This window comes from Cibotium barometz, chromosome 32 (assembly GCF_041138505.1).
Source record: "Cibotium barometz isolate CiBa-2024 chromosome 32, ASM4113850v1, whole genome shotgun sequence".
Lineage (NCBI taxonomy): Eukaryota > Viridiplantae > Streptophyta > Polypodiopsida > Cyatheales > Cibotiaceae > Cibotium > Cibotium barometz.
In genome coordinates, this window is record NC_141077.1 from 51714198 (window position 1) to 51737905 (window position 23708).

At 47.7% G+C, this 23708-nt stretch overlaps 1 protein-coding gene across 7 annotated transcripts in view; it reads right to left on the reverse strand.

Annotated features, from left to right (window-relative positions):
- Positions 1-23708, reverse strand: part of ATM (Serine/Threonine-kinase ATM-like protein) — a 317444-nt gene that overhangs the window by 208129 nt on the left and 85607 nt on the right. For all 7 annotated transcript variants that reach the window (XR_015261774.1, XM_086772522.1, XM_086772521.1 and 4 more), the window contains exons 27-38: positions 19824-19870; positions 19656-19719; positions 19451-19525; positions 19052-19171; positions 18755-18943; positions 18450-18571; positions 18252-18339; positions 18005-18132; positions 10049-10190; positions 9810-9950; positions 8770-8868; positions 8595-8641 (exon numbers count right to left, since the gene is read on the reverse strand). Coding sequence is in view for 6 of the 7 variants with exons in the window: in XM_086772522.1 (XP_086628648.1) it covers positions 8595-8641; positions 8770-8868; positions 9810-9950; positions 10049-10190; positions 18005-18132; positions 18252-18339; positions 18450-18571; positions 18755-18943; positions 19052-19171; positions 19451-19525; positions 19656-19719; positions 19824-19870 (1262 nt within the window). In the remaining variant the exon portion in view is untranslated. The remainder of the gene's footprint in view (positions 1-8594; positions 8642-8769; positions 8869-9809; positions 9951-10048; positions 10191-18004; positions 18133-18251; positions 18340-18449; positions 18572-18754; positions 18944-19051; positions 19172-19450; positions 19526-19655; positions 19720-19823; positions 19871-23708) is intronic.

The window sequence follows — 23708 nt, forward strand, 5'->3', positions numbered from 1 at the left end:
GCACTACATATGCCGATATACTGTGTACTATGAGATACGAGGGAGATACAGGTCTCTTCCGAGAGGGTTTTGGACCATTATGACATGTGATGGAATTTGAGCATCAGAGGTGTTTGGGGCTTTACTTATTGGAGCTCAGACGCCATCGAGAGACTCTCCTACGAGCCAGGACAGCACACCAGGATCCACCCCGCCAGCGAGCCATGATAGATTTTTTCGAGGCCAGGACCACCGGGCAGATACGACCAGGACCTCCACTACCCCCTCGGCAAGCCAAACGTCCCATAGACGTCCTTCGGGAGGAGTCACCCTTGACAAAGCCATAGCACTTTGTCGAGCAAGATGCCCACGCTTACCACGACCTCGTCCACAGCCGCTTCATCACCGATGGATTAGAGCCATCATCACCCGCCAGAGGAGACGACTGCCCCACCACTTTAGTTTCGCTCTCTTACAGCACCCCATGAGAGAGATACTGAGATGAGCAAATTACACCAATCTTATGCTAGTTGTAGATATTATACACTTTTTTGTTGTACCTCAATAGGAGTATTTTCCTTTCATAGCTATTTAGGACTTTTTTAGTCCTTTTTGTCTTACTTTTGATGAGACACCATCAGCTGTGTAATATGTATGGGTCTCATAAGCCACTTTGGCCTTTCGCAGACGTTAATATATCTTTCTTTCTTTCTTTCTTTCTCTCTCATCTCTTAAAATTTGAAGTGATAAAAGTGGATTGCTAAAGACTCGCGAAACTCAAGATAAAGAAGGCGGTCTTAGACTTGTGTGACAGGATCCTTCATTACACATAATTCCGCTGCATGTTACATGGCGTCTTTTGTAGATGCTAATATTACTTTCTTTCTCTCTTTCTTTTTCTCTCTCTTGGATGCTCCAAAATGTCTTGTAGAAGATGTGTACAATGGGAAGGAAGGGGTCCTACTAATAGAAAAAGTAGGTCAACTAAGTCAAACAACTGTTTGGCCAACTTTACCTTGATTCGTTTTAGTTGTGTTAACCTGCATTTTTCACTAAACACATTCACAGAGAAAACCTTTTTTAGATTAGGGCACACAACATGATATGAACCCTAAGCTTAACCCTAACCTAATGTCCATGCTATACATGTCCATATGAAGCCATCGTGCATGCATCTGAGGATTGATGCCTGTAACATTGATTAAAGGACAAGAAGTTTCAAGTAAGAATCGAAATTCCAATGCCAGACAACCACCGGAGTCGAGCGCCGCCGCCGCGCGCCAGGCTGGCAGAGCTCACGAGGATTCAGTTCTCTCAAAGAACCGTTATGACTCATGAGCATTTATCTCCGGCCCCACCAGTATTGCGATCGGTCCGTCGACGAGACACCCCCCCCCCCCCCCCCCCGCCCGGGCGGCCCCCAGTGTTCTATGAGGCCGGCTGGCCACTCTGAGCCTCCAGCGGGCCCCTCCCCGTAGCCTTCCTCGCCAATGGATCTCTCACAGCACCCCTCCCCAGCCTCTCTGCCCTCCCTTGCCTCCTCCCCCCCTCCTCTGCCCTCCCTCGATGGAGTCCGGAGTATGCATACGCTCGCGCTCTGATAGAGTGACAGCACATGGAGGACAAGATTAGTGCCCACCTAGCGCGCCTTTGTCCCCGCACAGATTGCAACTATTCTCCATCTAAACCCTCACCCAAGACTCTTCGAGTGGAGGGCAGTTCCACTAGTGCCGCATCACACAGAGATTGATATGCAGATTGTTTCATGGAACATTCAGGGTTTAGGGGGGGCCTGAGTGCTTTTAGATACGAGGCGTCCTCAAAGGCGAGCTTCAGAGAACCGTAAGTTGAGGGACCCATACACATTTTATTCCTCCAGGAGCATCACCTTTCAGACGGGCGCACCCACCAATGCAGGAAGATTCTTCTAGGTAGGAGTCTCACTTTCTGGTCCCCATCCTTCGGCCCCTCTGGGAGACAGGGAGGGGTGTGTATTTCTGTCAATGAGTAGCTTTTGCCGGCAATGACAGGCTCAGGACTCATAGTCACAGTGCGTGCATAGTGGATTACCATTTTGATCAGAGAGGATAGCGTTGCCTTCCTCAATATTTATGCTCCGAACGCCGCTGCAAGTAGAGCCCTCTTTTAGAGCACAGTCTAGCAAGCCCTCCCTCAAGCTAATTTTGGTGCTTGGGAGGTCACTTTAACATGATAGAGGTAGCAGGGTACAGACTTGGAGGTGGCACGGCCATAGTCTCAAGAGCAAAGAGTATTCGGCCTGGAAGGAGATGATTCTCGCACATAGGGGACGGGACCCCCGGCATCTTCCAGAGTTTGGGCATAGCCCTAGGAGCCTTTGCTTCTCGAGATCGGCTAGGAGGAGCACTGGCCCCAACCTCTCTAGACTAGACAGGTTTCATGTTCATGAGTGGGCTAGCACTTGAGGGGGCGTATGATTGGTATCTTGGCAGGCACTTCCTTTTCTGATCACGGACGGGTTATTCTGGCGGACCACTAGAGGGACGACAATCATGTGAGCTCGAGGTTTCTGGACAGCCTAATTCAGGACCCCGAGATATGCAGTAGGATAGAGCAGAAATGGGCGGGTTTGGACTCTATTTCAGGCTGTGTTGCGTGCACATTGGATGAGGGCATAGGGGAGATCAACAGTTTCTTGCAGGAGGCAGCTCAGAGCCGATTGGAGGGCTTCCGGGAGCAGGAGAGGAGTCTGAGGAGGTGTCTAGCTTCTTTACAACGGCTTCAGGAGAGGTCCCCCGATAGCCAGTGGCTCCTCGAGAGTCAGCTTGCCGCCGCTCGCAAAACAAGGAGATTACATCCATCGAGGAGAAGAGGGTGGAGTGCAGGTATCACACCAGGGCCTCTTTCTGGACTCAGGCCGGCAACAAATTCACAGGGGATTTCTTCAAGATAGCCGGCCCCCACAGGCGGAGAGACGGCATTCGCAGGTTGCGTGGCCAAGATGCAGCTATTGTTTCAAATCCCCCCCATGTGAGAGCCATCACCACGGACTTTTTTCGATCTCTCCTCACAGGTTCCCCAATATCTCCAAAGGTGGACGCACGTGAGAGGGTCTGGCCGCACACAAGGGAGGTGGTTCCCCCTTCTCTTCAGTCGTTCTTATTGACACCATTCACTACTAAGGAGTTGGTAGAGGCACTGACGGCACTTCCCAGGGGCTAATGCCCAAGGGGGGACGGGCTTTCAGTCTCTTTCTTCCTCTGACACTGGGACCTCATGGAAGGCGGCCTTCGTGCTACCTTCAATGAGATTATGATCACAAGGGCCATGCCAGAGAGGCTCCCAGAGGACTTGATTCACTTGATTCCCAAGGAGGGTGGTGACAGATAGGAGATCTGGCAGTGGAGACCCATCACTCTTCTAGGGACAACCTATAAGATCTTGGCCAAGGGCATCAGCAAGCAGGAGACTTCATCCTTTTCTTCCAGACATGATCCACGACACGCAGACCGGCTTTGTTCAGGATCGGAGCATTCTGGACATTATCTTTACCTTCTGGGAGGCATCAACTTTGGCCAGGATGAGGTAGCAATACCTCATTGTGCTACTCCTCGACTTTCAGAAAGCTTATGATAGGGTGGATTGGAGCTTTCTGGAGGGCACAATGAGCAGGATGGGATTCCCCATGGAGTGGATTCATGGAGTCTCGGGACTTTACTCAGCCTCACACAGCCAGGTTCTCATTCAGGGAGCCCGTGGCAACAGATTCCCCCGTTCCCACTCGGTTAGGCAGGGCTGTCCTCTGGAATCGTACCTCTTCCTATTCGTCACCGACTTAATGAGTAGTTCTCTCTCCACCCAAGAGACCGGGCTTCAGGGATTGTGTCTTCCCCTCTGCACGCACGAGGTCCTACTGGACTCACAGTTTGTAGACAACACAACAGCTTTCCTTCAGAGATTTACGGAGGCGATCGAGATTTTCTGTCGTGTATCAGGAGTGCAGATCACTGGGACAAGTCATGTGGTTTCTGGGTAGATTCAGTACCCGCCCTGATTTGGCGACCATTTGAGGATTCCTAGTGGATCCCGAGGGACACTCCTGTTCGTTATCTCAGTTGCCAGGTTGGCATTGATCTTTTTCCCGCGCAACAGCTCGCCCCGCTTCTTCTAAGAAGCTCTTATATTGGAGCTCGACGAGGCTCTCCCTAGTAGACAGAGTGGTGGTGGCGAACCAAGTGCTTCTAGCCACCATGTGGTACATCACTTCGTCCTGGGCCTTTTCTCGGGCATGTATTGGCCAGGTACGGCGAGTGATCCAGAGCTTCTTATGGGCTTCTTATGGGCCGGCAGTGATGGGAGGCCAGCCAAGGCCAAGGTGGCATCGAGAGTCATGATTCAACCACGTCGCAAAGGGAGGCTAGGCCTCATCAAACAAGCTATCCAGAGCCATGCCCTACTAGACAAGCTGATTGTTAGAGGAGTCCTTCACGGTGGTGAGCCCTGGAAGTATTTCCTATTGGCCCGGATTTCAGCCCGCACTCTGAGCCTTGGGGGCCCTTGGCCGCAAAGTACCAGATAGATCTTCACAGAGATGCAAGCCCGTGGTTTTAGCCCAGGTTTTGAGTATAGATTTGCAGCCAGTTTACTTTGTGCTTGGGATCATCTCACGCCAGCCCTCAAACAAATAGTTCCAGTTGCCTCAGAGGAGCGGCTTCAGCAGCCCTTCGTCTGGAACCCCCTGATCCGTTTACCCAGTGGCCACATGTTAAGGGCGGCCCGACCGCATGTATCTTGGGGCACCTTGAGCATGGGACCAGAAAGGTCTCTTGGAGATTGGATCGTACATAAGCAGTTACCCCCAAAGGTGCAGAAGAGAGGCCTGACAAGGATCCAAGGTAGAGATAGGCTCACCATTGACATTGACTCAGCTATCCTTCAAGAGTGGCTGACTCCTATTCCAAACCCGACCCCCCCAGTGTGGCTAGGCATGTTTACCAGACATGATATCCTCATGGCGGTCCACGGAGCAAATGAGTACAGTGGTCTGCTCACTCTTTCTATTGGATCCCACGGCAAACTAGAGAGATCATAGCTTCCCGTGGAGGATTTCAGAGGCTGCACCTTGCAGAGGGTGAGGGTGATTGGTTTTCGGGCACGAGAATGGCACATAGATCCAGCATCGGCCAAGGTGGCCAGGGAGAGACTATGGCGGCTATGATATGGGAGTACTGACCTCTCACCCGTCTACAATGAGACACGGGAGAGTGGACTTGGCATGATCCCACAGATCGGGAGGAGACTCTGGATGCCCCCTTCTTTGCATATACAACGCAACGAAGCTACAGGATCCAGATGCCTGCGATAGATAGCACACCGGCAGCAACAGCACATTGGTAGTCTCAGGGCGTATCCTCGCAGCACTTCCTTTCAGATTTTTGGAAGAGGCTTTGGGAGAGCTTTCGGCCTACAAAGATCACTCTCTTTCTTTGCTTAATGGCAAACAGGAGTTTTGCGGTCTATACTTGGCTTGCAGTTAGAGGTCAGCTAATAGCTTGCCCGCGGTGCCGACACCCTCAAGAGTCTCAACGACATTGCCTTTGGGATTGCCCGAAGGCTCAACAGATTTGATAGCAGATTCTCCACATCTTCACTATGGACAGGGCATCGACCCGGATCATTACTTGGGGCACTGTCGCTTGGGCCCCACAGAGGCTGGAATCCCATCAGAGATGATTGGGGATTTCCGCAAAGCATTTGACACGGTGCCACGAGAGAGACTCTTCAAGCGCCTACAGTCATTGGGGATCCCATCAGAGATGATTTGGGGCATCTATGCTTTATATGAGCAGGTCCGCATGGGCATACGATGCCCCGGAGGGCTATCTGACGTTATTGCTAGCACCATATGTGTGAAGCAAGGATGCCCACTCTCTCATAGTGAGAGGAACAGAGTATTGAGACAGGACCTATGGCAGCTCTATACACGAGAGACATGGATATTGCCTACACAGCCTCTTCCACCGAAGATGCTCTACTACAGAGATCACTTCATGAGTATCACTGATGATGGATTTATAGAGAGACCTAGATACATGGAGGGCTTTTTGCCACACGGCTCCCGAGTGGCTATTGGTCAGCTTAGAGTTTCATCACACCGATTGGAGATTGAGACTGGCAGAGCAGCACGGATCCCCCGAGAGGAGAGGGTATGCAGATTGTGCAGAGAGGAGGTGGAGAGTGAGGAGCATTATGCAGATGCAGAGCATATACAGCATAAAATCTTTCTTTCTTTCTTTCTTTCTCCTACACTATTTGGGCTATACATCGATGAGGTGGCTGCCTTCATTGGTCACGGTGGTGGGGACGGGGTAGACATCTCAGGTACCACAGTCCACATTATGCTATATGCAGATGATATTATTCTGGTCTCTGAGTCACGGATGGGACTACAGCACCATCTCCATGCACTTGACGACTTCTGCACACAGAGGGGGCTTACAGTGAACCTTGGGAAAACCAAGGCCATGATTTTCCACACCTTAGGGCCGGTTCGACGATAGGCCATCTTCACACTAGCAGGAGGACAGGCAGAGGTGGTAGACTCATATGTGTACCTGGGGATTACATTTACAACTCTGCCAGGAAGATTTACTATGGCACAGGCAGCCAGGAATAGACTCACACGAGGGTATGCAGCTCTGGCCATGCTAGAGAGACAGTGTCACGAGGCACACTTCCAGGAGCCCTACACGAAGGGGTGGTTGTTTGACACACTAGTCACACCTACTTTGATGTATGCTGCAACAGTATGGGCACCTGGGCTCACCACCTCCACATGGTCTCAGATAAAGAGGCCTCAGATTCTCATGCTCTCATCATGGATGATCCGCAGCAAACCCTCCGTCCCACATAACATTGTCCGGACGGAGCTTGCTGCACCTCCTATGCTAGTAGAGGCCCTCTTCCAAATGATCTGCTTCATACAGAGGATCAGAGATATGCCATCAGATCGACTCGCACATAGAGCTTTTGAGGCGTCCAGACAGCTCGCAGAGAGTGGAAATAGGAGATCATGGTATTCACAAATGATACAGTGGCTCACTCAGCATGGTCGCGACATAGATCACCTGCCACCTTTCCGGTATGATATACATGCACCACACATCCAGCTCTCTCACAGTGAGAGGAACAGAGTCCTTCGGCAGGATTTATGGCAGCGATACACTCAAGAGACTTGGATTACACCCAGTCAGCCTCTACCGCTAAAGATGCTATACTACAGAGATAAGTTTATGCGTATCTCAGCGGATGGATTCATAAAGAGACCTAGATACATGGATGTGTACATGCCTCACAGTGCCCGAGTGGCGATTGGCCAGCTCAGAGTGTTATCACACCAGCTTGAGATTGAGGCAGGTAGGGCAGCACGGATACCCAGAGCAGAGAGAATATGCAGACTATGCCAGGAGGAGGTTGAGAGTGAGGAACATTATGTATGCAGATGCAGAGCATATAGTGTCATTAGAGAGAGATACACCACCATCTTCAATGGACATCCCTCACTCCACCAGATTATGGAGTCCGCAGACCAGCGCAGATTTGGCCAGTTCTTGTTAGAGAGCGCCACAGAGAGATACTAATACGGACTCATACCACAGGGAGAGGTGGGCGACAGCTCCAGCTCACTGATTTCTTCCAAAGATCTATCCCACTGCCTACCTTGACACAGAAGGGGGTTACACTTCAGCGCGCTGCGGACCTCTGAGCCGGAAAGAGACCGAGAGCACCAGGCTACCAGACTCCCAGACTACATCAGCGGGAGATCACAGAGATACGGGCTCGACATTAGCACCATATCCAGGAGCGGCTAGCTCCCTTACACTCACACCCAGAGATCATGCTCCGAGGTATTTTTGCCTCACCATCGCCTATGTATCACATATAACACCCCCATTATGGTACTGGTTGGAGCTAGACAGATCTGCATTGCATTCTTGTATGCCCTACGCATATAGGTTGCATACTGAGCCTCTAGCAGTAGTGCTCCATCCATCACACCCCCCGACTAGCTAGGTACTTTCATACTTTATTTCATGTTCATTTTGTCCTTTTTTTTCTAGACATCTAGAAGACATTGACAGTTGTACATTGATTTGTCTCATAGGTCGAGTTCAGCCTCTAGTAGATGTTAATACAGCTTTCTTTCTTTCTTTCTTTCTCTCTCTCTCTCTCTCTCGTCCCCACTCCACCCCCCCCCCCCCCGGCCCCCATATGAGATAGCCTTCTCCTCACAAAGCGGCCAGCCGGAGAAGTGTCTCTTCCCTTATGAATATTTGATTCCCGCCCCATCCATGAGGTGAGTTTGTATCTAGCCCTACGGAGTTGTATCTAGCCCATTGTGGCTCTTTTTTCATTAACTAATAGAAGGATCTTTTTCCCGGGAAAAAAAAAGGTACACTAGACAGCCACCAACACTAGCACAATTCCCTCTCTTCTCAAATGTCACCAGCCCGTTGATTATAAGGTTGTATCGAAACAGAACTTAAGATAAATCCTTCAGAATCAGCAATGTATTCAGATCAATAAATAACGATCTACTAGAATAGTCTAAGACAGGCATATAACAGAGAGCTTACCTTTTAAGCTGCAAAAAAGGAGGCAAGTCTGATGTCTGCATCACAGACTAGAAACATAGCATGCCAATTAAGAGAACTCAGGATCAAGTATTATATTTCAAAACCAGCTGATGGTCCACGCTTTGAAATGGTATGGAAAATTTATACAAACAGAAAATTGGTTAGTTATAAGTACCTTGCAAAAATCATGTATCGTGTTAGAGCTTCCACAAACTCTTGAATGAAATGCACGCATGCGTCCAAAAACTGGAAGGTCAGGGAAGGGAGAAAGTTCCTGAAAACAACCATTTTTTAACTCATGCCCAACGTTTTGAACAATACAGTGTGCTTCATCCTGGAACCAGAAATCCAAAAAACCTCAAGGAACCGAACAGGCTCTTTCAAAAGGAAGTGGAAGAGTGGAAGGAAAATTCCTAAGGTTAAAAGCGGAAGGCAAAAAGGCAACTGCACACAGCAGGAGAAGCCCTCCAAAAAAGAGCTGATGCTTAAGGCAAGGAATGGTCCAAAGCCGAACCTTGACATGAATTCCTGATTCTCTTCGTAAAGTACATATCAGTTGGCAAGACTCACATTCAGAGATTATTGAGAGCTTGAAAACATGTAGAGATTCAAAGGGCTAGATGGTCGAGAGACTATTTAGGACACTCAGACATATATGCATTTCTGTTTTTCTCCATCTGGTCTGACATAGCCCACAGTGCACACCCTCTCCTCTATTTGCAATTGGGATCCAACATTAGCTAAGGTCACACTAGTATCTTCAATATAATAGCTCCTTATTTTCTCTTTCAGCTACTGGGATCATTTTGCATTATCATAATCCTCACTAGCTCTGCAAACATTGATTGACTTCCATATTTCTTGGTTCACTGAGCATGCCCGTCCATACAAACACATAATCAGCTGACATCCACATGGCATTAATGAACTATGCTAAGTTATTATATTGCTATTATTATCACAAGAAAGCTCTAATAGAGTTAAGTGCCACTCTTACCTTCAGAAGAACATGCACTCATGATAGTCTCCTTAGTACTCCCAACAACACAAAAGACAATCACACATCTCCCATGCACTCATTGTAATCTCCTTAGTACTCCCAAAAACACAAAAGACAATCACCCATCTCCCATCACTTGAAATGTCGGGAACAAAATCTCAACATAGGAAATATTGTCAGATATGTTGCTTGTGGCATAAGGAAAAGCTGCTTGCCTTTATGTATTGATGGAGCGAAGGAGCTGCATGAATTATTACTCGTTCTAATAAAGCAAATACAGGGGAAGCTGTCACATCACCCCCATCATTACGCTCATAAAGCTTCACACAGGTGGAAACCAGGTGCGATACAATAAGCTGCAACATCCACTTAAACAGTTTTATGAATTGTTCAAGTCATAAGAATAGCGCAAGTTACATCATAACTCTATGACAAGACTTCAAAATTATAGTACCTGTAGCTGGGGCCCAAGCACCTGCGATGACACTTCCTTGGATAAGCTGGATAGTATATTTAAGATATTTAGAATAATCTGGCAACATTCCTCATGCAATTCATCCATCTCCAACGACTGCAGTATCGTATGGAAAAGATAACTGTAACATAAATGCCACAATGGATTACAAAAGTGTAAAAAGACTAGTAAAAGCTCAATGTTCTCAAAACCTTGCTTTGAATAGAAATCCAACTTATCAATCAGCTAGCCCTTCTAGTACACTACAACAGCTATCTTTCTTAGCTTCCTCTTGACTGACTCTTGCTTGACACTTCCACTTGGATCTTCTTCTGTTTTTTGTTTTTTCTGTACGCCTGTGTGTGTGCGCGCGCGTTTTTTCTTTTTTATAAAAAAAAAGTGTACACACGTGCGCATGTGCAGGCAGCAATGAGAGAACAAGGCCACCATGTGCTCTTCAGGAGAAATGCCATCACTCCCACCATCTCTTAAGGCCATACATGAGAATTACCAAAATAGCTCTCCTCAATGAAGCCTGCCTGGTCTTCCAAGGGGTGAGATTGAAGAACTTTTCTGCAATTTTACACACATCCAAGACTCCTAGAGTCCTTGGCACCTGAATGTAAATGGAATGCAGTCAATAGAGAAACAAAGAAAGAAAGAAACTTATATTAAACGTCTCCTAAAGACCCAATGGATCTATGAGACCAAAGTGATACAATGCTATCCATGGTATGTCTCATCATGGAAAAGAAAAACAAAACAAGTACAAATAACATAGCTCTCTGAAAGTAGAGGCTGATACAAAGATCATGGGGAAGTAGATGGGGTATAAGCACTTGTACGAGAGACACTCATGATGGAATACATGAGAATATTAAGCATGCGGGGCACATCATCCTCCAATAGAAGATACACCTCTCGAGTATGTCAAGCAAGGGGTTACTGAGTATGGCCGAGAGGTCGCCTTTTGTCACACGGTACGTGGGAAGGTGGTGTGATGGCAGTGGAGCATGTCCTATCTGGAGCTGATGGGAGGATCGTGGTTGGGTGTCCCGTGGGCTGGGGATGCCGGGTGCGTCGAAGCACACAAGCCCGTTCTGAAGTGATTCCTCGGGGATGGGCTGGAGCTGAGATATCCTGTGGTGGACCACCCGCGGGGTCCACTCTGCCAATATCCTCTCCCTGGGCCCGGAAGAAACTGGTGATAGTGGTCGACTGGACAGGAAGGAGAGCTGGTGGCTATGGCGACACTCTTAGAAGTGTATCTATGTGTCTACGAAGCCCTAGTAGGAAGAGCACCGGACAGCGCTGGTCCAAATTGTTGAGTACCATGTCCAGTGTGAAGAAAGTGGAGATGGCGGGGGGAAAGATGTGGCTGGTCGGGGTGTGATAGAGAGTGTGTGCATATGAGTACGAAGTATCTGGGCATGTGATGGGCATGGGGGAGCAGTCCTCTCCAAGCATCCTTGCAGTTGTTCAGCCCTAGGAAGAGTAGATATAATTGGTCCTCTTTCTGAGCGTAGAACTCTCCTTTCTTGCATCCGGAAATCCGTTGCGCTAAGCGCCTTGAGATTTGCCCAACGCAAGCCTCGTGCTTGAGACGGGAGCAGGTGGCCCAGCATTCGTCATCATACCAACCATTCTGGGGCATGGTGCCGCAAGGTGACTTGGCAGTGGAGCGGGGTGTGCATATGAAGGTGGTGGTGGCAGATGTGTGAAGGATTGTGGTGAGTTGGGATGTGAGGGTGGCAAGGGGGGCAAGAGGGTCCACATCCTGGAGGTGGCGATAAATGTGGTATGAGTAAACACCATCAAGCTCGTGATCAAAATGGATATGGGTGTAGTGAGTGGTGGGGGGGTGGATAGTGCACACATGAGGGTGAAGTGGAGATAGTTGTGGTCGGGGGGGTTGCGGGTGGGGAGAAGTCAGGGATGAGGCGTGCCAAAGCAGGTGAAGGCGCCTGAGGAGGGCCAGCGGGGCATCCCATTATAAATAACGAGACCGTGTGTGGCTCCGAGCTCCAGGAGGTATCTCGCAAATGTGGTCACCTTCATGTCCTGTGATGATCTCATAAGGCCCGTCTCACTGATGTCCAGCTCCTGCAGTCTCATGGGGTCATCCAAATCAAGTAGAGGAAACTGGCAGCTCCCGGTCCTGGCGTTGAAGTCTCCCAGTAGGAGGACCTTCACCCAGGCAAGAAAACTCCATGATATCACTTTAGAGTGATAGGAAAGGTGACCGGCCATGCTGCTCAGCACAACAGGAGTGGCTCGGTGGGAAATAGCATACTGCAATATGGATAGCTCTCTCTCCAGTCAATTGTAGCCGCACCCATAGGTACTTCTCGAGGTGTGATTTGTAGAGGACCCCAAAGCCTCCCGAGCCTCGTACCCCTCCCGACGTTTCACCCGCTAGGCTCACGCCCACTTATAACCCGCTATGTATGGTAGTCCCCTCTCTGTGTACTGTGAGGGAGAGCCAAGATTTGGCCAGTCACTCTCGTAGTGAACTATAGCATGCAGAAAAATTGGAAATGAATCGTAAACTTGATTAGAGAAAAAGTCAGCACATAAACTTGATTACTAGCAATGCACAAATACAAGACAGACTACACCATATTGGGTCCCAAATAACCCTCTAAAGGGGCCCCACCATGAAGGTGTATTTGCTTGTATTCCTGAATGAGTAATGGACAGATTATTGGCTGCAAATCAGCACCAAAACATCTGAATCTGGATCACCCAAGAAGGGGACAAACAGGCCGCCTTCTGCTGTACAGTCTGGACAGCTCTTGATGCTTGCGTTAATCTTCCAGAACACCTCTATAGGCTGTGCTTTCCTTCCATAGCAGGTCGCCTCTGATAAGCACCTTTCCCTTGTGTTTTACCTTATCCTGGGCTGGCCAGGGCATGTGCACAAGCAAGGACTTATGGCAGAGAACTCAGATGATGAGGCAAGGCACCAGAGCACCTTTATATAGTGAATATAAGATTTTTTCTAGCGGCCGACTGAGCATATGGGCTGGCTGACTTGCAAAAGAGGACAACTATTCACATATTTGATGCGTGTGATCTTCAGGGATAGGTGCATGGGCACCCCATATGCCCTTCGTCTTGCCCATTTGGCCTGGCCAATGGGCTGTCCACAGCCCATGTCCCCAACTAGCCACCGCAAACATTAATGTATACTGCTCCTCTACCTAAACCTAAGACTCTGACAGAGCCCGTGCACCCGGCTAATAGCATGTCTGCATGAGACAACCACAACAGGAACGTGCACATCTGACACTGACTCTCCTGAGGTGGCGCACTGGCTGACATGTCCCCGGACAAGGGCTCACAAGGGGCCAGGTGTCACAGGGCTTGCACTTTCCTGTACAGTTATGTCCACAGCATCCAAGTGCAGGATGCATGTGACATGAACTGCCCCCCCATGTCCATGATCCAGTCCATACAGCCCCCAAGTGAGGAAGAGATTGTGCTAATGACCAGCCTAGACAAGCAGCCTCCAAATGCGTTGGTCATTCTATCAGTCAAATATCTAGGGCCACAGTGTCTAGATCATATAACCAGAGTGTCTGCTCACAAGACAGGGAGAGGCCTAGCAAAGGAACCCACTTAAACGAACAAAATACATATTCTACCTCAATGAGTGGGCCTGTGATAGGAAAGGCTCCGTCAGCATCTTGGCGCACACCTTTTCTGACCATGACGTCATACTTCTTGATCTCAAAGACCCAAGGCAATAGGTTCGTCACTAGAGAGGTCCAAAGCCCAAAATGGAGGGGACTAGAATTGTGATTAATATAGTCCTTGGTCTGACAAGGGAATCAGAAAAGAATGCCTTGGTGGGGACTAGCAAAAAATAGGCCTGTCGCTCCAAGCCATGCCAATGATGCAAAACCTCTCACCAGCTGTGATGTGGCACTTGGTCTCATCCAAAATCTTGGTCCTGAGTGAAAGACTCTCAAGTACATATATGTCCGTACAATTTCCAATAGCTCTCCATCAAATGTAAGGGATTCTATGTACAACTAACCTGGGCTAGTGTGGAACATCATTAACTTACTCTTACCAAGGTTGATTGCAAGGTCGTTGCACTGGCAAAGCTGCTCTAAGGCATGTAAGTGATGTTGCACACCATCTGGAGAGTAAACAACTCTTTGTACATGCAGATAGTTCAAAATTAGGATTATATTTGCCTTGTATGTTTCACCACACTTACTTTCCTACAAAAATACATTTTGGACTCTACCAGTTTTTAAAGAGATCAAATTGGTATATGCAAGAATTTGTACCTGGGAATGTTGTAAGCACGACAGCATGAATATCAGGGATCGAAATTCCTTGTTAAATTAATCAGACATCATGTTGATCTTTTATTGTGCTTATGTTTAGGAGAATTCATTGTTTGAAAGGTTTAAAACCTAATCCCCAAATCTTGACTACGAGTGCAATTCTTGGATGTAGAAGGAGTCCTTTAAAAACTCACTAAGCATTCTGGACTTCACTACCTTTGACAGTTTCTATAACTTTATTTAACACATCAGAAGTAAGGCTTCAGTTTCTATTCCTCGATACTCAGAATCTTGGGACTTTTATTAAGGTTTCAAGCTTAACAAGATATGTTCTGCAAGAGCATTTGTCTAAGTGCCTTGATTTCCAAGACTCAAGATTGGCATTGCCCTAATAAATTGGCAATCCATATCACCTCAAAATCTAGCTTCAAATATCTGTTACAACCTGCACTCATTGATTAATTTCTGAACACACATACTTTTGTTTTTTCACAAGAAATAAAAGAGGCATCTCTCCTCTTAGTGCAGATTTCTAATAAGATGAGCAAGGAGAAACCTGACCCTCTGCCAAACGCTCCAAAAGGGAGCCTGTCTGCATGACCTCATCGAAAGCCACCCACAGGCCAACTTTCAGGAGATCCCAATTCCGCAAAAAGAAGGGAACCGGAAGCCTGTCCTGTGAAATTAAACTAAGGAGATTGATTAACTACAGAAAGTTGTAAACGAGGGATAGGGGGGGGTGGACACCACGCTTTCCGGCTAGGGTAAACTAGGGTCGTCAAGTGCCAAGATGGTAAACTAGGGAGGGTAAACTAGGCGTGAGGGATCTTTAAACTAAGAATAGGGAGAGATGGAAGTAATCTAGAAAAATTAGTACACTATGAAAAGTGGGATTCGAACCCGACCTTCATTTTAGAGAGCTAGGCATTACACCAACCTATCCAAGCTACTAAACCTAGGTTTTTTTAATCTACAAATCCTAAACCCCTTCCTATTCCTAGTTCACAAATCCACCACTCCTAGTTTACCCTCCCTAGTTTACTACAACTCTGACACCTGAATTTACCCCTTTCCCTAGTTTACCACCAACACCGACCACCCTTTTTACTTTCGCATCCGACGATGTAAGAAAAGGTGGCCCGAGACACTGGATTGTGGACCGTAGATCCCACATCGAGAGGGTCTTCAATGATCCTGTGTTACTTAGTGCCGAGGAATGGCTAGTAGTTCTTTACTCATTTCAATCATTATTTTTCATCTTTTAATTATTTTTTCCAAAAAAAGAGACTTCTTAAGTATGAAACAATATACAACAGGGAGATTTCAAACCAAACAAGGTTCAAATGTCAACCAATCTGCTACCTTTTCATGCCAACAACGTCCATATGAGTGGGAGTGAAAAAGATGCCATAATCCCACTCTCATAATTGGTTGCGCTCTCTCTCGGCAGCCCTCGAAGATCCCTGGATTCTAGCCCAAGTGGCCATGAGGGTGTGGATGATATCACTACGAATCCTGCAAATGCACTGCCTCGTAAACCAAAGCGCCCTCAGTGACCTCAATGCATCTAGCCTTCCGAAATGCCAGCCTATAGTACTAGCAATAATCTCCCATGCACTGTCCAACCTGTGTGGTTTGGGGGGGGAAGGGGGGGGCACGATCCTGACAACAGCGGTGCCGGGCAACTCCCTGGCAGATCATAATGACCTCATCCCTAACGTTCCCCTCATACCTGAGCTGTGGGACCGACTGGTCATAATATCCCACCTAGCAGTCCTCGGGTCAGATAGGGGACCCGCGCTCATTTCTTCAGTTGAACTCCAGGGCCAGCTAACCCTCCCCCCACAGAGGATTTCAGCGGTGGCTCACTCCGGCAGGTGAGGATTCTTGGCTTTTATGATCATTAGTGGAACATTGACCCTCCTCCAACCAAGGTAGTCCATGACAGCTCTTGGCAGCTATGCCTTTGGGAAAGCCAACCTTTAACGCATGTCTAGTAGGACCCTAACGAGTGGGAGTAGCAGGACTCCTTCGGCCCACAGAGCCCGACCACCCCCTTCTTTCATTTTACGGAGAGGATGGGTTGTGGGATTCAAATGTGTACTAGACGGCACCCTGGCGGCAACAGACCATTGGGCTCCAACGACATCTCCTCCCGCCTTCGAGATTTCTGGAAGCGTAAGTGGGACAGCTTTTGGCCAAGGAATGGCACACTCCTCCTCTGGCAGTTAGCTCACCAGTGCCTCGCTGTCGCGGCACTTGGTTAGCCGTTGGAGGACGATGGCACAGTAGCGCGTCATAGTCACTCCCTGAGTCGAAGTGGCACTGCTTTTGGTACTGTCCAAAAGCACAGTAAGTTTTGCAGAGGATTCTTCACCTCTACACAGCGGTGCGGTCTGCACCACGTATCACCACTTAGGGAGTAGTTGCCTCGGCGACAGAGACCCGCCCTGCCCTCTTCTACGAGGAGACATCAGGAGGGCAAGCTCTCTAACTATCTTATTGCACGATAGATGCAGATCCTACTCCCGACCTATCGGTAGAGACCTAGTCCTCAGGCACTAGTCAGCGAAGGTAGATCATCAGCAGCATTGTTGCATGGCATCTATGGCGAGCCCGATGCAATGAGGCCATCCAAGGCCTCCCCCCACCCCCCCCCACCACCCCCCCCCCCTGCGCGGTGCCACCAGCCGTGTCCATCCGCTCCATTTGGACTGATATCATGCATACCCTCCACGGCCAGTGGGAAGTTCAGATCGCATGCGTAGGCGGCGAGAGGCTTTCCTGCACACACGGCACCAAGGTCCTTTTCTATTTGATAGGGACGGTGAGATCACTTGGCATTACAGGCCCCGTCTGGCTTCCCCCCAAACCCCCCCTTCCCCAATTGTGTGAGCTAGTTCCCCTCCAAGAGCGGCCATCCATGGAGGGAACACCGTCTCACCTCTTTTCACGGCTCTCAGCATGTACATGTAGCCTTTGGCTGTTTGATTTTTAACTAATGAAGAATTTTTTTCCAGAAAAAAAAACCACACCCGCAACAACATTAGCCCTTCAGTTTTGCTTCTAAACTTCAGCAAGAAAACACATGCAAACCAACGACAGATTTGTGCATTACCAAACAAGTGATTGGCACTGCAACCTTTTCCTTAATGACATCTATAAGACATGCTAATCCAGCCAGCTTGGCACTCCCCCCCCCGCCCCCCCGCGCGGTGCCACCAGCCATGTCCATCCGCTCCATTTGGACTGATATCATGCATACCCTCCACGGCCAGTGGGAAGTTCAGATCGCATGCGTAGGCGGCGAGAGGCTTTCCTGCACACACGGCACCAAGGTCCTATTCTATTTGATGGGGATGGTGAGATCACTTGGCATTACAGGCCCCCTGTGTGGCTTCCCCCCAAACCCCCCCTTCCCCAATTGTGTGAGCTAGTTCCCCTCCAAGAGCGGCCATCCATGGAGGGAACACCGTCTCACCTCTTTTCACGGCTCTCAGCATGTACATGTAGCCTTTGGCTGTTTGATTTTTAACTAATGAATAATTTTTTTCCAGAAAAAAAAACCACACCCGCGACAACATTAGCCCTTCAGTTTTGCTTCTAAACTTCAGCAAGAAAACACATGCAAACCAACGACAGATTTGTGCATTACCGACAAGTGATTGGCACTGCAACCTTTTCCTTAATGACATCTATAAGACATGCTAATCCAGCCAGCTTGGCACTCCGATGCCGTGAATTGAAGGCTGACTCGATCTGGAGATGGATCTGAAGTATAAACTACATATGCATTCAATAATTACCAGTTAAAAATCCATGTAGGCTTCTTTAATCAGATTGAATCACATGTTTGAGTAGATTACAAGATATTGAATAAGACACGTTGATATGATCAGTACCATAAACACACGATCTGCCCGGAAAATCTTCAATACATCCTTTACTCCTACCCCACCATCATTGTCCCTCTGAGATGTAGGAGACTCACTTGCATCAAGTAGCACAACGTTAAGTTCAGTAAGAAAAATCTACACTGGCTACTGCAGCAAATAATTTCTATGAAATCAACAACAATGCTTTTAGACAAGGAGCACTACCTTCCACAAAATCCATCTACCACTGTTCGCACAGAAGATATCACAGCCTTCTTTGAAAATAAGGGAAATTCAGGACTGTCATCTAAAGAGCACAACTGGAATATACCATTCACAATAGAAACCTGAAAAGAAACAGTGACAAAAGCAGTGTTGACAAGAAAACAAACAATCAAAAGAATGAGCAGGAGCAATCATTGGTCATCGACTTCTAGTGAGGTAAATAATAGGTATTTTCAGTACAAATAAGGAATTTAAAAAAACAGGGAGTCAAAGAAGCTAAAAGAAACTTCTGCAACTATACAAACCATATTCTTCTTGATAAGGTGATCCCTGTCATCTTCTGACAGATTTGCCAGTGCAAGCATCTTTCCCTGAAGAACAGACACAGCTATTTTTTTCTCCATCTCATCCCCATGGCAGTATAATGGGATCAAAGCAGAAAAAATCGCTGCAGAAGATTCTTTCACCAGTGTCGAGATAGGTTTGGACGTAACCTGCAAAAATCACCAATATGCACCTATTATGAAGGATCCACTTCAAGCTTTATTACCCCTTGAGAAAAAACTTAAAGTGAGTTATCCTACACTGCCTCCTAACTTCACCTTGGCAAGCCATGTCAACTCATTGTCGCGGTCATACACTAAAAGAGAAGGTAACACCAAGGGACAGCAATACTTTAAAAAATCTACAGGCTCTGACTTGCAGACCAGAACCTCCCTTATCTGCATTAAAAATGTGAAATATTGAAGTCCTGAAAGTTGCTGATATATGGGCAAAAGCTTCCACAATTAGTATATTTCAGGCATTTCAGCAGTGCATAACAGAAACATGGCAACCAGACAAAGAACAATAACATATCAAAAAGCACGCCACTTTAAAAGATCACGAAAGGTTCAGGCAGGGAATCTGTTCCTGTAAAGGATGACTAGTGGAAAAGAGAAAAAGCAGTTTAAAGCATTAGAAGGGTCCTCTAACTAAAAGACACATCCAAAACTACTTACCTCTACTAATGTTGGAAGTGGTAATCCCACCTTGACCCAAGAAGAAAAAATGCAGCAGAGAAGATGAGACAAATACTGCCAGCACATACAACTTAAATGCATTAGACCATAATCCCAAATCTTCTCTCCTGGTATGAAAAGAACCCAGAGTCTTCTTTGCAACTGAAGTGACCTGTAAAAGCTTGAACAACAGTCAAAGACGCACCTTCCACCGGCTTGGATAGTGCAGTTGCCTTGCCAATCTATTCAAAGTAGCACATGACATCAACCTGCCAAAAGAAACTTAAACTTCCAAAATTTTGAATACAAATCTTGCAAAAAGAGAATTAACTCTTCAAAAACAAGAACAATGACACGTTAAGGCTGAGTAAACCTGAGAGCAGGAAATATGGCAGCATTTGCACATATCATGAAAACAGCCTGCAAAGCGAAACAGGTCACCATTATGCTCTGAAAAAAGAAGAGTGCACCAAAAAAAAGATCGCACAGCTATTGAAAATTCCACCTCTAATTTTTACACTTGCCAGAATGATGGACTCTATTGAAATCATTCTACAAAGGCAAAGGCAACATGCTTGTGTAGATGAATGTGTTTTTTACATCTCAAGGATAATCAGTTTTTTCCATCTCAAAGGACCAAATCCCAATGGAGGCGGTTTATGTTTAGATGTTTTAAGAAAAGGAGCATCGAAAGAGCTCCCTGTACTGTGCGGAGAGGAGGAGGGTGAGGTGATTGGTAGTGTGCAGCTGCACAGGTGGGGGGAATGTTGTAACTAAATTTTTGCTTCTTCCCTCTTCTTCGTTGAGACTTTGCATGGCTATGGAGCATGTTTAGGGCCCCTGCTGCGACCTCTGCGCCTGCACAGTCTGCCTGCCATTCAACTTGCCGCCCTCCTCACTGTGCAGCCCCTCTCCTGCACACCATCCACCTCACCCCCCACATCTCCTTCTGCTCCTGCCTGCCAGTCTGCCCGCCTTCTTCTTTGTCCTCACCATTTTCTACCCTCTCCCCTCATAGATAAGCCTCTCCCGCTTCTTGCCTGCGTCAGTGTACAGAAAGTCTTATTGTGTTCATGTCCGCCCCTGGTAGTTTAATTTGAATTATGGCTTTTGCCCAAGCCAATCCTTCTCCACTCCCAGACACCGTGAGAACTATCAATTTTTCACAAGACGAGCTTCTCATTCTCCAAAGTGACGTTGATAATGAAATGAAGACAACCCTCATGGGGAGTGTCTATGGCTCGCACTACGCCTGTTCACAAGTTAGAGACTAGCTTCTGGCAGCCCTCCGTCGGAACTGGCTCTGCACTTTCTTGATGTACATTTACTTGTACGAGGGTTCTTCCAAGTAGACTTCAACTCCCCAAAAGCAACATCTCGGGCACTTTCTGGCTGCCGATTTTCCCTTGGACCACAGAAATGATTGTTCTTGCAATACCAGTTGGCATTGATCATGTGATAGAGGATCACCGCCCTACTCCGATTAAAAATAGTGGGAAATATTAATTATTTCCATGGTGGTGTGTGTAATAGAGAGGGTGAGAGATGTAACAAACTCAAAGAGAGAGGCACAATGATTGCATGACTCGAAGTTAAAAGCATTAGAGAGAACAATGATTTTATAGGCTTTTAGAGCCTTATCTTTTGACACAACACAAACTAGAGCAATGACACATGGCAAGTGCCCATGGCATCACTATTTATCACATACACACATAAACAACTACAAGAGGTTGTTCTGTAGAGGCGTCGGTTGTCCATTTGTCATTAAATGTGAAAGCAGGAGTGGTGTGTGTGAGTTCGGTTGCCCATTTGTCATTAAATGTGAAAGCAGGAGTGGTGTGTGTGAGTTATCCCATAAGGCAAAGGGCTTGTAATCCTTGGATCATATTGTATAAAAAGGGACATTCCCTCATTTGAAGAAATAGATGCAATCTTCTTGTCTGGCTTTTGTTGTATGTATTCAAACTTGCTACAGGTAGCCCAAGTTTCTGGCGATCCTGCTGGGGAGCGGGGGGATTTCATCGCCCCCTGCCTCCCCATGTCCACTCTTTTCTCATTGCTCTAGGCTTACTGGGTTTGAAACACCATTGCAGTTTTCTGACCCCTCCTAGGCAAGCCTAGCTTTTCCTCTGCACCACCTTCACGCCATCTACCATTCCTCCTGGTGTCGTCTTCTTCTTTTTGTTGCTATCTCCTGTGCTCTAATGAGCCAACTATGTCTCCCTCGAGTCTCAGTCGTTGTTGTTCCTTGATGTGGTGAGTGTCATATCACTCGCTCCACCCAACGACACCAGCATGCTCGATGTGCTTCTTCCAAACCGGTTGTTTGGCCAGCTGTTTTTGATTGCTCGGTGCGGTTCTTCGAACGTGTTGCTCGAATCAGTGTCGCCCCCCTCTTTAGGTGCTCGGCACACTTCCACAACGGTCGTTACACGGCAGGCTCCTTCACACGACTACGGAGGAGGCATCCCAGCATAGACGGAGGTTGCAACGGCGGATTCGGATTATTCTTGCGAGACATGCGGGACACCCAGTCAGGGTGCTGACCACAAAGGATATTGAAGAGATCCGCCAGCGTCCGATGCGGCACATATTATGAGATGGAGGCACCTCCATAGTGTACCCCCCCGTCCCACATGATATTGTATCCCCTCACTGTACTCCACTCACCTCCATAGCGTACCCCCCCCCCCTCACTATATTCACACCCTATAAGGGTTTCTGTTTACCTTCCAGCTCCAGTTTCATTTTCTAGGTGCTAGTAGTATCATCTTTATTTTTCATTTTCTGGTTTTTTATCCAGACATTGTATCAGATATACCATGATGTAACTTTTTGGTCTCATAGGTCATTATGGCCTTTTGAAGACGTAAATATAACATTTTATTTCATTTCTTGGGTATCCCTTTTCATACTTTGATAACCGCCCACCGCCTGCTCTCATGCACCTACCACCCTGCTAGTCGTGCTCACCCGCCTGCCCATCAACATACTAGCCTTCCTCCCTATTCACCACTCCTCCCGTCACTAGCATCCTCTTCCTCATACCCACACCCACTACCTATTGCCTCCTTCCCCTTGCTATCCCTATTGCCTTCAGCATCATATTACCCATGTTCTACCCCCAGCGCTCCCCATACTCTCTATAGCCGCTTCTAATAACCCTCCCCTACCCACCACCCTGCTCTAGATCCACATGTAGGTGGACACCTTCCTGTTGAAGTCGTAAGCAGCTGCCTATTGGTGTTGATTGGCTCAGGAGCACGACTATCTACAACCGTCTCAAACACACATTCACAACACAGAAACAGGAGCTTTGACGTGGCCGTGGTGTTGAGGTTAAGCTAGTGAGGAAGGGCAGAAGCTCAACACAACGTGGAAAGGATTGTTGATCTGCGTTGGTTCAAATACATCAGTGCTGCAAAATGTTTTGCTGCCGGCGTGAGATGTTGGATCCTGTTTGGAGATATCCTCACTACTTGCTCACGAGGTTGTTGGTGCTCAGGTCAATATTGTCTTGGTTTTGTGCACCTGTGGTGTGTAGTAGATCCTCACTTAGTGCACTTCTCTTTCTCTGTCCATCTCTCTCTATCCTGTGGTGGATTTTTCTCTCTTCCTCCTCTATCTTGTGGTGGATTTCCTCTCTTTCTCTCTCCATTCCTTGTGTAATCTCTCTCTCTCTCTCTCTCTCTCTCTCTCCAGAGAGACCTCTTCCATCTATTCTAATCACGTCTACCGCATCCTCTCCGACCAAGACCCCCACATCCCACTTGATGAGCTTACTACACACCTCTCAGCCACCCTCCATACGTCCGTTGCAGCCGCCTTCCACACTCCAGAGCCACCCCTACATCACCAGGAGAGACTGTCCCACAGAATAGCTGGTACAACGAGGAATGTCGTGGTACCTGAGCCCGTCTCCATCGGGAGATGGCACTAGGATCCACCACTCACCTGCAGGCGTGAGTGATCTTTCGATGTCTCACATGGAGAAAGAAGAGAGCTTACCTAACTAGCAAGGCTTGAGCAGAAGCTATACCAGCTATTTCTTGGAAGGGACTGTAAGGAGGCTTGGAGGATCTTCCAGGATCATCGCCTTCCAACTCCAATTACTTCACCCAGCACCTGGCACACCTATGCCACCTCTCTCTACCATGTCCCCGGGCAGCCACCTCTCCCCCATCCACCCGAACCTCGTCCCCCACACTCTTCCTTCTTTCACCTCAGCATGGTGAGAGATGCTATTGACACGATA